Source organism: Juglans regia, chromosome 16, assembly GCF_001411555.2.
Source record: "Juglans regia cultivar Chandler chromosome 16, Walnut 2.0, whole genome shotgun sequence".
NCBI lineage: Eukaryota > Viridiplantae > Streptophyta > Magnoliopsida > Fagales > Juglandaceae > Juglans > Juglans regia.
In genome coordinates this window covers 3,963,922-3,981,021 of record NC_049916.1, presented here as the reverse complement: position 1 = coordinate 3,981,021, position 17,100 = coordinate 3,963,922, and the positions used below count along the sequence as shown (strand labels likewise).

The 17,100-nt window shown below is 42.0% G+C and overlaps 2 protein-coding genes across 2 annotated transcripts; one reads left to right on the top strand and one right to left on the bottom strand.

Annotated features, from left to right (window-relative positions):
• Nucleotides 1-1,868: 1,868 nt before the first annotated feature.
• LOC108980261 (protein NODULATION SIGNALING PATHWAY 2-like) lies at nt 1,869-3,374 on the bottom strand. The gene has a single exon (XM_018951122.2). The coding sequence runs from the start codon at nt 3,372-3,374 to the stop codon at nt 1,869-1,871; it is 1,506 nt and encodes a 501-aa protein (XP_018806667.2).
• An 8,589-nt stretch (nt 3,375-11,963) lies between these two features.
• Nucleotides 11,964-15,450, top strand: LOC109015194 (protein STABILIZED1). The gene has a single exon (XM_018997679.2). The coding sequence runs from the start codon at nt 12,038-12,040 to the stop codon at nt 15,134-15,136; it is 3,099 nt and encodes a 1,032-aa protein (XP_018853224.1). The 5' UTR covers nt 11,964-12,037; the 3' UTR covers nt 15,137-15,450.
• The last annotated feature ends 1,650 nt before the right edge of the window (nt 15,451-17,100 follow it).

Genomic DNA, 17,100 nt, shown 5'->3' with positions numbered 1-17,100 from the left:
AATTCAAATATTTTATTGAGTTTTGAGATATATTCTTTGTGTTTTGTTTAGAAATTTGATAAAGTTGTATTGGATTTTGTATTTGAATAATTATTAGGTAATGATTAATTAGATGAAAAAGAAAAAAAAAATTGCAAATGAAATTATGATAAGTTTTAAAAATGGACAATGCTAGCCTACTAGGATGCCTACCAAATGTGCACACTGATATAAATGAGTTTTTTATTGTTCTTTTTTTTAAAGTATTTTTTAAACATCCTTAACCATTAAAAAAAATAAAAATATATGAGGGAGCACATTTTGTGAACATATTTGATAGTCATACTATCATTTTCCTTAAACATCACGTCAGCCAAACATGAAGCACTAAGGTTGTATTTGGGTAGTGAGATAATTTCACTATTATTTAATATTTTATCATTATTTTTTCGGTATTTTTTTATTACTATTCATTATTTTTTTATTATAATTTTTTCAATACTTTTTTACTACTATCTACTGATCATCTGAGATCACTCCATTACTATTCAATATTCTATCATTATTTTATACTACTATTTATTATTATTTAATATTTTATCGTTACTTTTTCTCCACTTTTTTATTATATATTATTCACAAATCATCTTAGGCCTCACTAACGTACGTCGTAACTTAAGTGTCAAAGTAGTCATGATGATTCTACAAATAAAAGTACAATTCTATTATATGAAGTTTAATAGGACGTTTGTGTATCTATAAATTGAATCGAGTTCGGGGAATTAAGTTGAACTTATATATTCTGCATCTTACTTGATTCATGGCTCGTTACTTGTTTGTCTGTTTCTTTTTTCTTTGAAAGCTGGTTGACGGCCAACAACGAGCCAGTAATAAAGTCTCACAACAAGCTTAATTTCCAGCAAGAAAAATGCTACGTCGCCCGAGTTTTACCCCTAATCTTAGTATATTTTATTTTTTAATAGTTAAGAAATTGATTATTAGTGAATTTATATATTTTTTTAAATATTTAAAGATATTTAAAAAAATATCTAAAAAAAAAAATGCATTTGCACTGCTAGTAATAATTTGGGGGAGGGCGGGATGGTGGGGCTGAATATCATGAGCAGCATTCCAAGGAGCAAAACATATGGAAGCCAAATTCAAAATTACAATCTAAGATTTTCTTCCTTTTATCATAACTACTGGAAGTCTTTTAATTTAACTTCTTTTCTTTTTAATATGGGAGGAAGGCTTGTGAATCAATTCCCGACATCCAATAAATAAAGAGAAGTGCTACGGTCATAAAGAAATATAATAAAAATAAATTCACAAACTGATATAAATTCATATATATAATATCATGTTAGATCGATCTGGTACTTTATAATAAAAATAGTTTTACTTTTTAGATTTCATTTGGATGTTAAGAGTATCTCATTTTATTTATGAATAGTAGTGAAATAGTTTTTAAATCATAAGAAAATAACAGTAAATAATAGTAAATTATATATTTTGCGTTATATTTAATTGGCTGTGAGAAGTTTTGATGAGAAGTACTGCATAATTGTGTGCACTACGAAGACATAGATAGCATCGTGATGTTGAACCAATTAATACACTACGATTAGAGGAAAAAATAAACACTGAACTGTGCCTGGTCATGGTTGATCGATAATTGATTATCACTTTTAAGGCCCTTTAACACATGATGATGTTGTTTGTCCAAACTTTGCGGAGATGGTTCAAACCCACATCTGGGTGTTAGAAAATTAAAAATACAAATACAGAAACTCTAAGATCAGATGGAACAAATTAATTGAAAAACAAGAAATTAATAATGGAAAATAAAGCTCTAAATTAATTTACAATTCATGATCAGAGGCTGGTGTTCATGTCGACCAAACTGAGGCTGACAGCAAACGCCGAGATTTCCACCCCAATGCGATTTTGTTATTGGCCAATTCCTCCACCCTATACCCGTCGTTGAACAGTCCCAACAAAAGCTTTGCTTGACAGTGATTGGCAAAACTTATGGGTATTGGCCTGAACCCTCCGGCAGCCAACCACTCCCCCCAGGGGCCATTCAGACTCTCGTCGTCGCCATCCCGACCACCGGCTAGGTAGACCCGAGCTAATGACGTCGATATTCGGGGCCCCAAGAACACTCGCTCCACTAAAGCTCGGGCCCGGCTGTGCATGGGGAAGTCTGCCTCGAGCGAGTCGAAAACGGCTGAGTAATGGTGCAGAGTGTCCATGAACCCTCCTCCGATGGGTCCGACCTCCTCTTCCACCAGCGTCACTATCCTCGGGTTGAGGGTCTTGGCTCCTGATAAAAATGAAGCCACCGACTGCGGTGCCCGGTGGTTGAAGTGGGGGAGGTGTAGAATGCAATTCACCACGAGTGCCTCCCCTCTTACTAACTTCAGAGCCGAGGGCCGAAACGTCTCGTCCTTGTCCAACCTACACTGGTAAAAAGAGAAGGGTTGGCCGATCGAGGCAGCAAAGGCTGTCAATCGGCGACCGGTTTCCTGGATGGTCCCGATCGATCTCCGGCCGCTTCCGGACCCACCCCTCGTAATCGCAGTGATCCTGAGGTGAGGGGCCGGGGGGCCATCCTTTTTGGAGGCCAATGCTTGCATCAAGGACGCCCATTGGATGCCCTCCATGATGTCGAAGTCGACTATGTGTACCCGCCGGTCTTGGGCCACAGCCTCAAGAACGGCTTGGTTGGCCGTGAAATGGCCGAACTTGACGTAGGGTGACATATCCTGCAGCAGCTGGAACGCGGCGAGCAGGTCCGTATGATGGTGCCGCTCATCGCGGTGGGGACCATTGCTGATCAGATGCTTGGGTTGGACACCTCCAGCGCCTTCTAGCAGGCCGTACAGGGCCTCTGTGAAATACGCCGCTAACCTTTCCATGTTAGTTCCATCTGTGGGAGAGACCATTTCCTTGAGCCGAACCAATATCACCCGGGCTAGATCCCGGCTTTTGTTAGCACCGGTCAGAGCCTCCGCCGCCGCCATCAGGAGGTGGACCAGCTTCACACCTTTGCTATCGTCGCCTTTGGTTTCCTCATCCACGACCATCGTATCGGCCGTCATATCGGAGTTGGAGGAATTACCTTCTTCGACAACCTGTTCACATGGATGCTGTAGGTTAAAATTCAACTCACCATCGTCCATCATGGATTCGATGAGGTCCCTGAAGTCGTCGCAGCCTGCAACAGCCTCCCAATCATCAACGGGAGGCCAGCTGTACTGCCAGTTACAACCGTAGTCGTGATCATATTCAGCAGTGGTGGTTGTGTTGTTGCTATGAACTGAATAGTCGAGCTCAAGGGTGTCGTCCATGGCCATGGCTATGGCTATGGATGAGCTGATGACCAAGCTCATGGGAGAGAAGTAGTACTACTAGTACTGTGTCTGTTGTTCTGGGACGTGTCGAAGTCGCAGATTTAATAGGGTTTGGAGAGAGGAAAGAGATGGGGGAAGAAACAGCTAGCGAAGGTTGCAACTTGCGATTGATTGGTTAATTTCTAAGGTTATATTATTTTATCTTGGTTTTTGAAAAATAATCTAGAGAGAGAGAGACTGATCTGCGTCTTAATCAGGCCGTTTCGCACTATACATTAGGTTTTAAATTTTAGCCCTTATAGTTTAAGATATTTATAAAAATGAAATCTAGTACTAATTACCTTTCGAGTTTTCCCCTTCTATTTTTAATTTGTTTCTAGCTGGTGCATCTTCTTCCACTGGGTTTATTTTTAACCCATGAAATATAGTGTACCCAGTTGCTATACTTGAATCCCTAACATGCAGCACATTCAAAGCTGAACATACCATAATTTAGGAGTCTTAATTGATGGAAGCAAGTTGTCCCTATGTACAGTTCATGCATTGTCGATTTTATTTTCTAATCAAGCTCCATATATTATAATTAAATCATACAGGAATATATGAATAAAGGGTAAGCCCCCCCGGTAAACACCATTTCATAACTTGTGCAGTATTAAAAATAAAAAAATAAAAAGAAACAGGCACTTGAAACAACTAAATGTTTAATAGCTTTTCCCGCCAAGAGAGAGCAGCACAAAGTGGCGGTTTTTATACAATCTGATAAAAGGATTGTAATCACATGACTGGAGGCCACCATGGTGATTGAAGTAACTATATTTTGTCATGAGATAGTTGTTGGGGAGATCCATTTCGCTGTCTTCATGATCCTGTGGCAAAGTGTGACAACTCTTATGATAAAGGCTAGATAAAAATTCTAATTCCATCTCGTTATACGTTAATATAAGATTTCACACTCTCCTAAAGGAATACATATAATTTTCGCACCGGGGGCAAAAGTAAAAAATGTGGAGCTCAAGGGTTGTGGTAGAAAGAGACGATCAAGGGACTATAAAAAGGGCTTGGGGTGGTGATCATCAGGCACCAACGGTTCAAATAGATGCGGAGATGGATAGATTGTAGTTTGAACTAACTCTAGGAGACACTAGAATTTGAGCCAGAGCGTGGGACCCACAAGCTGGCTTTCGTGCAGCCACGATGGTCAGATATGAAGGATCTAATGGTAGCAAATCTTTTGGTTCAGCGTGTATGGCAAGATAGGCTCCTGGGAAAAGGAAGCATGTGAGCCCCACGCATAGCTACAAGCAGCACATGAGTGGCATGTGTGGATATTTTCATAATACCGGCACTTCTAACCGAATGATCAACAGCCAAGGAACCTTCTCATACGACCCGTGTCTCTCGAAGGTTGCCAAAAAGCTACATAACAGTCTTTTTTGGCCTTGGAAGAAAAATGGCAACAAAAACAACTAGAAAATGTAAATAGCTTTATGTACAAAGTAGGTTGTTAGGGAAAGAGGAGGAAGCCAAAGCGTCCCCTTCCTCTTTAGCGAAAAAACCAGCACTAAGTGTTTGGGTTCTAGGATCTTTGCTTAGAGAGAGAGAGAGAGAGAGAGAGAGAGAGAGAGAGAGAGAGAGATGGCTCTCCTTTACATTGGTGAGTTGGTTGGAGTTTAAGAGCTCAAACTCATTCGAGCCTTATTCACCATTTACGTGTACACTATTTGGTGATGGTGATTGGAGTACTTGCATTAGAGAATGTCTTTGCAAAAATTTGTAGGCATAATTTAGTTATCAGATAGCCACTAGGCCAACACCTCCTATGTTCTCTTAGGAGCCTTGTGCATCTGCTCCCTAGGTATTACTAAGCCCCTCTGTAACCCTACTGCCTTTCATATACTCCTACGTTCTCAAGAAGTACTTGATGCTTTTCCTTCTAACATGAGTTTGGTGTTCTACAACTTGCATTTATCTCAACCAAAATCTTATTATAAATCAGTACATCGCAATCTATCACTAGATTATGCTAAAAATCATGGAGTGATGGCACCTTCTTAGTTTCATGTCAAGAAAAATGGGACCAGATTTTTGTAGCCATTTTGTCTTTGTCTGTTTTTTATTTCCTACTTTGAATTAACTTGTTTGAAGTACTTATTAAGGCTCCCAAGCGAACTAAATTCACCCCCTTGACGAGGGGTGCCCTTTATCCCACTCCCTGCCCCTGTATGGACGAGGGGATAGTTTGGACCCCGAACCCTTGCACCACCCCCCGTGGGAGGGTGCCCTCGTCCGGATGCCAAGGAGCGTATTGGCCCCCCAGTCCTTCTGCCACCCAGTCTTACAAGTACATACAAGAAATTCTAATAAAATCGCACAAAATAATGAAAACACTATAGATCTTACAAATCCAAACAAAAAACAAAAACTAAACTTACAACCAAACAAAATTAGTCTTATAGATTAGAAAAATAAAAAATCAAACAAAAAACCTAATTGAAAAAATCAAACAACAAACCCACTGGCAACGGCCGCTGTCATGGGTCATACAGATATGTGCACAGATTTTTAGAGATTTGACAGTAGATCTATATGGACCATGGTCGCTGCCATGGGTCTGGAGACTCGAAGACCCATCACGGCGTCATGACTTCCAGGGCCACCCACGGTCACAGCTATCAGTTGTTACCCATGATAATGAAGTTGCAATTCACGAAGAGAAGTTCTCTAAGTCTCTTATCTCTATTGGCTTAGAGGAGGAGGAAGAGAAGAAAAAGGGAAGTGGGAAAAGAGAAATGAGAGAGAAGTCGAGGTCAAGTATGGTGGTCATGGGATGTGGCCACTAGCTCTGGCATGAGAGGAGCGAAGAAGAAGAGGAGGGCTTGAGGGGGAAAGGGAGGCAGCTAAGAGTCGAATGAGAGAAATGAGAGGAGAGAGTGAGAGAGAAAATATCATATTTATACATATAGAGGTAGGGTTAGCCGAACGAAGTAAATCCCGAGCAGGCATGGACCCAACTTGGGCCCTACCCTCGCATGGTTTCACCATGTGGGCGGATGCCCTACAATCTGCATGGGACAGGCGAGGACGAACTGGGGGACAAATGGACTGGCGGTTGGTCCCGTCACCTACCCCTAAGGGCTCCCTTTGCCTACCATTTGTATTGGCCGCATTAGTTTATAAATATTACTTTTGTGAAATCAAATCTATTTGTGAACCTATCACTTCTCATAATTTTATCTTTCCCCTAAAAGAAAGGTCCATCAATTTTTTGTTTTAAGCACACAAGTGGTAATAATTGTCTTGCAAGTTACCGCTAATTTACTCATTTAAAAAGAATTAATATCTTCTATTCATCTCTTATTTCCTTTGAAGAGATGGTACCATATAATATCCTCTAATTATTGATTTTTTTAATCGAACACTCTGAAAGATAAATAATGAATTAGAAATATAAAAACCTTGTTCACATGTTTAAACGTTCTTTGGGTATCAAGATAAACAACGCATGATAGGTTCATACGTACCGACGTACTTTAATTCCGGACTAATTTCCTCTTCCCTAGCTAACTATTTCCTCAAAATTTTGGACTTCTCTCAAAAATGTTTTCTAACATTAAAGTCTATATATGACTTATTAGAAAAGTAAAATTATTTATTAATCTTCACTCACAGCTCCTCGCATTTTTTATACAATATATAGAAACTTGAATTAATTAACTAATTAGGTCTTATTTAAATGTCCTCCCTGCCAAATCCACATCTTTCCCATCCATTTAAGTTTTTTGGATAATTAGTCATGATAGTCGAAAATGGTGGAGATCTTGAGTTATAATCTTGACTGATCATGTAGCTTAATTACTCTCTCATATAAATTAAATACTTTTTTGTTGGTTTAATGTATGAAATAAGAGCTTTGCTAGACAAGTACGTGTTAGAATCCGGCCAGCTTAAACTTTTGAAATAATGGATGTCATGGGTTGATCAAAAGGTGTAGTGAGAAGCTTGTAGCGTGGAATAAGTCTAATTTTGGGCATGTGAGGTATCAACTAGACAAAGCAAAAAATGGCTAGAAAGGGAGGAAGTCATGTGGAGGCAGAGATCAAAGGTCCATTGGTTAAAGGAAGGGGATCATAATACAAGATATTTCCATTCCAAAGCTTCTCAAAGGATGAAGAAGAATTTCATTAGAAGATTAAAAGATGATCGAGGGTTTTGGTATGAGGGTGACCAAAGAGATGGGTTAATTCTAGAATACTTTAGGTCTCTATTTTCTACATTTGAGCAAAGGGGGCAGTTGAATATTCTAGAGGGTTTAGGACACAGAGCTTCTAATGAGATGAATGTTGAGCTTACAAAAACCTTCACTGCTGATGAAGTTGTTGCTGCTTTACAACAAATGCACCCAACAAAGGCCCCTAGACTAGATGGGATGTCACCAATCTTCTATCAGAAATTTTGGCATGTCATTGGAAAGTCTGTTACCTCAGCTGTGATACAAACTCTAAACTCAGGTGTGTTACCTATTGACCTTAAAAAATAATGAGAGAAAACTGCATTGGATGAGTTGGGATCGTATGTGTGAATCTAAGTTCAACGGAGGGATGAGATTCAAAGACTTAAAGGTCTTTAATATGGCTTTATTGGCTAAGTAAGAGTGGACGATACAGCAAAATGCAAAGACCCTTCTATATAGAATTTTTAAGGCAAGATATTTTTCAAAATGAAGCTTTTTTTATTCTAAGCTAGGAGCAAATCCCTCATACGCATGGAGATGGATTTGGGAAGCAAAAAGATGTCTACTGGAGGGTTGCAGATGGAGAGTAAGGATGGGGAAAGGTATTAAAATCTGGAATGATGCATGGATCCCAAGTCATAAGCCTTTGGTGCAAGAAATGGATTTAATGCAAGGAAGTCATGTGAAAGATACAGTGGACACACTCATTGATCAAGAGACCAAATGGTGGAAGGTGGAGCACATTAAAGCTCTCTTTAATCCAAATTTCACTGTTGATATTTTGAAAATCATGCTGTCAACGAATCAGTATGAGAATAAATGGATATGGACTCAAGAAACGAATGGCAACTTTAGTGTTCGAAGTGCTTATCGATTCATTCAAGAACAATGCAAAAGAAGTTAGGGGAAAGCTCTAGGTGTACATATCAGTATAAAATGTGGAGAATGCTTTGGAAGATGCATGTCCCTAGAAAGATCAAGACTTTTGCATGGAGACCCTGTAAAAATATTTTTCCTACACTTAGTAACCTTAAAAAGAAGAAAATTGAGGTGGAGGACAGATATTGTTTCTGTAAAGCAGCACCAGAGGATGTTTTACATGCCTTAGTTTTTTGTCTTGCCATTAGGGATCTGTGGAAGACTTATGTTCCAATTCAGACTTCTCTATGTTCTTTCTTATAACTTGGGGATTGTGGTTCAGGAGAAACAAAATGTAGATGGATAAAATCTTAATTGAGCCTAGTCAAGTTATTAATCATGTTTTGTCTTTACAGAAAACACATAAGGATCTCATGAATTCATCAAGTGAGATAGCGAAGAGTATGTGTTGTTGGAAGCCACCTCCAGTGGGTTTTTTCAAGCTGAATGTTGATGGAGCCATTTTTTTGACTTGGGCAAAACTGGTGTGGGTGTTGCTCTTAGAGATGACGAAGGAAAGTTGGTAATGGCTGCGAGTAAGATGGAAAATGAGGTAGAGAATTGTCGTACTATTGAATTGTTGGCTTTACTACGGAGCTTACAACTTTGTGTCCATTTGGGTTTCTCCAAAATTTTTATTGAAAGTGATTGTTTGTTGTGGTGGGACGATGTTCCTATGTTTGTTGCTCAATCTCTTTGGATTGATCAAAATAGTTTGTATTGAATGTTTGGTTATATATATATATATAAATATATATATATATAAGGAAAAAGAAAACTATGTACCCTTATCGTGGGCGATTGGGAAGGTTTGGAGGAGGAGAACCAGACACTTTGCTCCCTATTTAACCTGGTTAGGCGGCATGCCAGGCAGGTGAGTAGGGAGAAAGAGGAGTTGGTGGAGACCTTTACTAAGGTGGAGTCCAGTTGTTGGCAAAAGCAGAAGAGGATTGACTGGCTTTGTCGTCAAAACGCCCGGCTGAGGTCTAATCTTGACAAGTCGCTAGAAGAACCTAACAATCATTGCCTCGAGGCAGTGCTTTGGGGGGGAGGTGCACAACAATCTACAGGATTTGTTGGACCGCTAGGTGGAGGCATTCGGCGACCTGAATGAGGTGGCCCGGGAGCTTTAGGAGGACTTAAAATTGAAGAAGCAACATAACTTCGACACTTATTCGTACAATTGGCTCAACAACAACTATATGTCCCTCTTCAAAACGATGAAGAGTAAGTCAACTAAGCTCAAGTCTAGGGCCCAATAGATAAAGGATCTAAAGGCCGAGATGGCTATGGCTCGGATCACAATGTAGACAGGGAATTTGTGGGTTGAGGAGTTGGATGCCAGGTTGGGCGAGATGGGGCGTCAAGAGGCCTCCTGCAATGTTGTTATCGATGACTTGAGGTTAGACTTGACCCAGGTCCAAGATATTATTCCCCACCTGAACGACCAATTGTACCTTGTGCCAAGGGCCTGTGGCACGCCCCTAATGACCCCAATCACTGCCTTTAATGTGGTGTGGCGTCTAAGGTGGCGTCATTAATACGGCATGGAGACTAAGGTGATGCCATTAATGCTACATAGCTTCTTGGGTGGTGTCTTGACGGTTGGTGATATGTGAAGTCACTTCTTGTCCCTATCATCTAAGAATGGAGGGTTGCCCGTGCTTTCCGTTCACTTGCTAGTGTGGATCCTTTAATTTTGATCATTGCAAGCGAGTGTTAGGGTCGGCACGTCCTGTCTGTCCCCTTTGACTTGTTTCCCGCATGGTATATTTCCATTCTGTTAGCACAGCTCGTGGGACAGGCCCCTTTGACAATTCATGGGCACTTAGAGGGTAGGCTCCAGCCTGAAGGGGGCCTTAGTACCTGGCCTAGGCCCAATCCAATGGGTCGGGAGTGGAATATCCTTTCCAATTCATGTAAAAATTAACACAAAACAACCTCCATACAACAAATCACACACAACACCGATTAACAACCACGTCTAACTAACCAAAATCAGTGTAAATATATACCAAAAAAACTAGCTTACATCGTCACTATATTGGGGAAGCATAAAGTTGGATTTTGCCAGAAGCTTGCAATGATGTTGCTGCAGATTTGAAATTAGACACGGTTTCTCTTAGACATCAACTTGAGTTCGCAGATCTAGTCTACACCGTTTCAAGTTTGCAAGAATCGGCTTTGCCCTAGAATCCCTGATAGGAGCACATGGGAGAGAGAGAAATCAGGACGGGAGAAAGGAACTAAGAGGAGCACGAGAGTGAAGTTACAAAATTTTAAACAGGAGGGAAGAGAGAGATGAAGCACGAGAGATCAATTTTTTCATCAAGAACCGTGATTTGGCCCTAGACCGAATTCACCACGTAAGATGTGCGGTATAGGAAAAGATGACGACCAAACACTCGAGAGCAAGGGATAACCCAACGAATGGACGAGCTCCAAGGAGGGAGAAGAGAGGGAGGCAATAACAATGCTTTCAGAGAAGTGGCGATCTGAATCTTATCTAAACTGCTAGAATAACTGTGAATAGTGCCTTATAGTAGCATTTTAGCAATCCCTATCATTTCGCTTTTTAGTTAGCAAGATTGATTTTATAATCATGATTATTTAATTGAATAATATTATTCTCAATGTTATATTTTAATATTTCTAATAATCTCAAATTATATAGTCTATTTAAATTAAGTTTGTAAGTCATGTTAAATCATAAATTTGCACAACAGGTCAGAAAGGGAGCAACACAATGGTAGTTTGAGGCCACGATGATGCAGTCAAAAAGTCCACGATTGATGGTGGTTTGGGCGTCGATATGGTACTCGCACATTCGTTGATGATGATAAACAAGAAATATATATATACATATATATATATATAATGTAAATAGAGAGAGATATATATATATATATATATTTCCATAGTTCAGCATAAAAGTCTACGTCTATAGGTTGTTTGGGAGCGAAATTCACTAAAGTTTGATGATTGTACAATCTCTCATGGCCTCACCAATGACTATGTCTCAATACAATAAGGTATATTAAACTTCTTGGAGGTTGAAGAAGATGCTATCCTCCAGAAGAGAGAAGATTTGAAGAGTCTTTGTGTGTAATCAAGTCTCTCTCAAATTTGAGGAGATTCCCTCTCTTTATAGAGGTTTCTTTTTTTTTTTGAGTAATTGAGTTATACTTATGAAATCATTTCTTTTACGTGACTGAGTTAACTTGTCTTATGAAATACTTTCATTTTGATGATAAACTGCCAACGGGCTGACCTAATTCATTTTATCCCCAATGAGTCAATTGCTAAATAAAAAACCATTAAAAATCGACCTTGATTCAAAATAATAAAATTAAAAATGAAGAAAACATTACTCTCACCAATGCACGGACTTGGGCTACTCAATGCACGGACATGAAGCCCACTACACCTATGATCCCATAAGGATTGTGACGCTTTGGACACAATAAATGGCCTTTCAGCTTCCAAATCCAAGTAAAGGTTCAAGACTTTCAGAGTTTCGAGCAACTCACTCGTGCAAATTCTCATCAACATGGTGTTCATCACTATCCCAAACCAGAAAACCCTATCCCTAACCCTAGACCCAAATACCACAACCCTCCATTCCCTCAAGCTCTCCATTCACCGCCACACCCAAATTCCCATCCACCTCCTCCGAACCTTGTTCCTCTCCCACAGTCACCCTCTCCCTCCTCCAGAATACGACGCCGCTGTCCTTCTCTCCGACCTCCGCGTCACTCCCCTCTCCACCCTCACCCTCCATCTTCCTCTCCTCGGTGGCACCCAGCCACCCAACGTCCCACCTCCCAAGCCCAAGCTCGAGTTCCTCAATTCCAAGCCCCCTCCCAACTATGTCGCCGGGTTGGGTCGTGGTGCCACGGGATTCACTACCCGGTCCGATATCGGTCCTGCCCGTGCCGCCCCAGACCTCCCTGACCGCTCCGCTGCTGCGGTCGGTGGTCCCTCGGGTGTCGGTAGAGGCCGAGGGAAGCCGGGCGATGAGGACGCCGATGAAGCTGAAGACGCCGAAGATAAGGGCTACGATGAGAACCAGAAGTTCGACGAGTTCGAAGGAAATGATGTCGGCCTCTTCGCCTCGGCCGAGTATGACGAGGACGACAAGGAAGCCGACGCCGTTTGGGAAGCCATCGACAAGCGAATGGACTCGCGGCGCAAGGACCGGAGAGAGGCACGGTTGAAACAGGAGATCGAGAAGTACCGCGCGTCAAACCCGAAAATCACCGAACAGTTCGCGGATTTGAAGAGGAAATTGTATTCGTTATCGACCCAAGAGTGGGAGAGCATCCCAGAAATTGGGGATTATTCCTTGCGAAACAAGAAAAAGCGGTTCGAGAGCTTCGTGCCGGTGCCAGACACGCTTCTAGAAAAAGCTCGACAAGAGCAAGAGCATGTCACAGCATTGGACCCCAAGAGCCGAGCTGCTGGTGGCACCGAAACGCCGTGGGCGCAAACTCCTGTCACGGATTTGACAGCGGTGGGTGAAGGAAGAGGGACCGTGCTGTCATTGAAATTGGATCGGCTCTCGGATTCGGTTTCGGGACAAACCGTTGTTGACCCGAAAGGGTATCTCACTGATTTGAAAAGTATGAAGATTACGAGCGATGCTGAGATTTCGGATATCAAGAAGGCAAGGCTGTTGCTTAAGAGCGTGACTCAAACGAACCCGAAACATCCGCCGGGTTGGATTGCCGCCGCCAGGCTTGAAGAGGTGGCGGGGAAGATTCAGGCGGCAAGACAGTTGATTAAGGAGGGTTGCGAGCAGTGTCCAAAGAGTGAAGACGTGTGGTTGGAGGCCTGTAGGCTAGCGAGTCCGGAAGAGGCCAAAGCGGTCATCGCCAAAGGCGTTAAGTCCATACCCAGTTCGGTTAAGCTCTGGCTGCAGGCAGCGAAATTGGAGAACGACGATGTGAATAAGAAGAGCAGGGTGTTGAGGAAAGGGTTAGAGCATATACCAGATTCAGTTCGTCTATGGAAGGCGGTTGTGGAGCTCGCGAACGAGGAGGACGCGAGGTTGTTGCTTCATAGGGCGGTGGAATGTTGCCCGTTGCATGTGGAACTGTGGCTGGCGTTGGCGAGGTTGGAAACGTATGAGAGTGCTAAGAAGGTGCTGAATAGGGCGAGGGAGAGACTGACCAAAGAGCCAGCGATCTGGATAACGGCAGCAAAGTTGGAGGAGGCAAATGGGAATACAGGAATGGTGGGGAAGATTATAGAGAGGGGTATAAGGGCATTGCAGAGAGAGGGTTTGGAGATTGATAGGGAGGCTTGGATGAAGGAGGCTGAGGCTGCTGAGCGTGCCGGGTCGGTAGTGACTTGCCAGGCCATTATTGCGAATACAATTGGGATCGGGGTGGAGGAAGAGGATAGAAAGAGGACTTGGGTGGCGGATGCGGAGGAGTGTAAGAAAAGGGGTTCGATTGAGACGGCGAGAGCTATTTATGCTCATGCACTCAGTGTGTTCTTGACAAAGAAGAGCATATGGCTCAAAGCCGCGCAGCTTGAGAAGAGCCATGGGACGAGGGAATCCCTTGATGCTTTACTTCGTAAGGCAGTTACTTACCGTCCCCAGGCTGAGGTTTTGTGGCTTATGGGTGCTAAAGAGAAGTGGCTTGCAGGAGATGTACCTGCGGCGCGGGCAATTCTTCAAGAAGCCTATGCTGCTATTCCCAATTCTGAGGAGATTTGGCTTGCGGCGTTTAAGCTTGAATTTGAGAATCATGAACCTGAGAGAGCTAGAATGCTTCTTGCCAAAGCCCGAGAAAGAGGAGGCACTGAAAGAGTGTGGATGAAATCTGCGATTGTGGAGAGAGAATTGGGGAATACTGATGAAGAGAGGAGGTTGTTGGATGAAGGGTTGAAACGCTTCCCTTCGTTCTTCAAATTGTGGCTGATGCTTGGACAGCTAGAGGAGAGGCTGGGTCATTTGGAGAAGGCTAAGGAAGCTTACGAGTTGGGTCTGAAGCATTGCTCTAGTTGCATACACCTGTGGCTTTCTCTTGCTAATCTGGAAGAAAAGATGAATGGGCTGAGTAAAGCTAGAGCGGTCCTCACCATGGCCAGGAAGAAGAATCCCCAGAACCCTGAACTCTGGCTTGCTGCAGTTCGAGCTGAAATGAGGCATGCCAATAAGAAGGAATCTGATATCTTGATGGCCAAGGCATTGCAGGAGTGTCCCAATAGTGGTATTTTGTGGGCAGCATCGATTGAAATGGTTCCTCGTCCCCAACGTAAATCCAAGAGTATGGATGCTCTCAAAAAATGTGATCACGATGCCCATGTCATTGCCGCTGTGGCAAAGTTATTTTGGCATGACAGGAAGGTGGATAAAGCTAGGACGTGGCTCAACAGGGCTGTGACACTTGCCCCGGATATCGGAGATTTCTGGGCATTATACTACAAATTTGAACTTCAGCATGGGAGTGACGAGAATCAGAAGGATGTGCTGAAGAGATGCATTGCTGCAGAACCAAAACATGGCGAGAAGTGGCAAGCAATTTCGAAGTCTGTGGAGAATTCACACCAACCGACTGAAGCCATCTTGAAGAAAGTAGTGGTTGCACTTGGGAAGGAAGAGAACGCAGCTGAGAATAGCAGACACCAATTCCAGTAAGCTTGTAGTCTTCCGATCTTCTCTTCTTGCTTTATGCACCCTAAATGTTTGTTTATACAGAGATTAGCGTGTACTGCCTCCCTCTTATCTCATTAGCCTGTGTTACTTACCTTAGGGGCCTTTATGTTCATCGTTGAGTTAGTATAGTGGAGGTTCTATTTTGTTTTTTCATTGTTGAGATACTATAGTGAAGATTTTTTATTTTAATGTTTGGATCCCGCTGCTGTATGTTTTTGCCTTAATTTACAAGACTAGGTATGATTGTAACGATTGTTCGCATTCTGTCTAAAGACCACATCGCTTTCCTGCTGATCCATTCATAGACTATGTATGATTGGTGCACAATTTTTTCATTGAGTGACCATCTGGAATTGCAAAATCAATTCTATTGAAATGCTCGTGATTGATTGGGTAAAAGACATATTGCGTTTGCACGGTCTTCAAGATTCCTCGCCATACAAACAAATGCTCATGATTCACGACTCAATCTCTACTGATCAAACTGAGATTAGGAATCATATTGTCTGCTTGCTTGGAGGTTTAAGCTGGATGGCGTAGCCTTTTGGGGGGAGTCTTCAAGGCTTGACAGGCCTTTTGAGGAGATGAAGGCTCTTAAAGTAGTGAAAGATATTTAAAGCTTAAAGAGGCTTTCTAGAATTTTTAGAAGGCAACATGCCTAAATGGTTTTTCCATGGCTTTCTTTCAAGTCTTCTGCTGGGATGTGATTAGATGAGATATTATGTGAGTGCTTCATGATCTACATGCCCGTTGAAAATTTGTAAGATTGAAAAATCTTAATGCTTCGTTCATAAATCTCATACCCAAAAATCAGGGTTGTGTGGAGATTAAAGACTATATATAGACTTATTAGCTTGGTGAGCAGGTTTACAAGATCAACTCTGAAGTAACTAATAGGTTGTGCAGGGTGCAGCCTTTCTAAGCAAAGGTGTTGAGGAAGTTTCTCCTTGTTGCTTGTTTACACTAGCACATCTAGCTTCTCACTCATCTCCCATAGCTTAAATGCTTCTCTACATCGTTTATTCACTTCTTTGGAAAGCTGGTTTTCTAATGAGGCGGAGTTCTTGTTCCATCTCCATTGAACACCAGATGTTGTCAGACTCGGGTGAGCTGCGACAAAGCTTTTCCCAACGTTTAATTCAGAAACATAGCCTTAAACAAAGCCTGAAGAGAGAGATGTGTTCTCCCTAAACGAGCCCGTGTAGTCCCTAAACATAGAAGAAAAGGTTGTATTCCTATTTCCTCATGGTAGCGCCTGTTGAATACTTCAAGAGTGAGCTGTCTAGCCCATTCAAGCCTCCCGCAAAACCTATCAGATCCCCCAAGCTTTGGCTTTGGTGGCACATTTCCAGCCGAGGTTTTTGTATTTTACCTAGAATTAATTAAGCAAAACCACATCATGAATTCGTATGTTGTCGTTGTGACAATTTGTTGTTCTAAATTGTTGTCGTCAAACACACACAGATTATGCTGACTTCTCATATCATCAGGTGTGGTTACAAGACTCAATTATGAATGTCACAAGCAATTTCCTTTTGCCCCAAAAAAGGAAAAAAAAAAAAAAAACATATACTCCCTTACTTACGTGTAATTGGCAAAGGCTATATGTCAAGGGAAGGGTGGAAAGATCGAGATGCATTAACAGTATAGTTCTCATTGGCAATTCCGACTGATTTTGGAAGTTCTCTCGGCCTTTGAGGGCAATTCTTATACAGCTGAATTATGTGACATTTCCTGGTTGTTCGTTCGGCTTTATTTCAGCTTGGTTTATTTTTAGGGCTTGGAATGGTTCCAACTAATTGGTTTACACAAAACCCGAGATTGTTGGTATTAATGCGCAGTCATGGTCAGCATACGTTAACTCGGGGCTAGGGGTGGGCTCCGACTCCGACGGAGTCGGAGTTGTCATTTCCGACCTCCGACTCCGACCGGATTCGGAGCCAAAA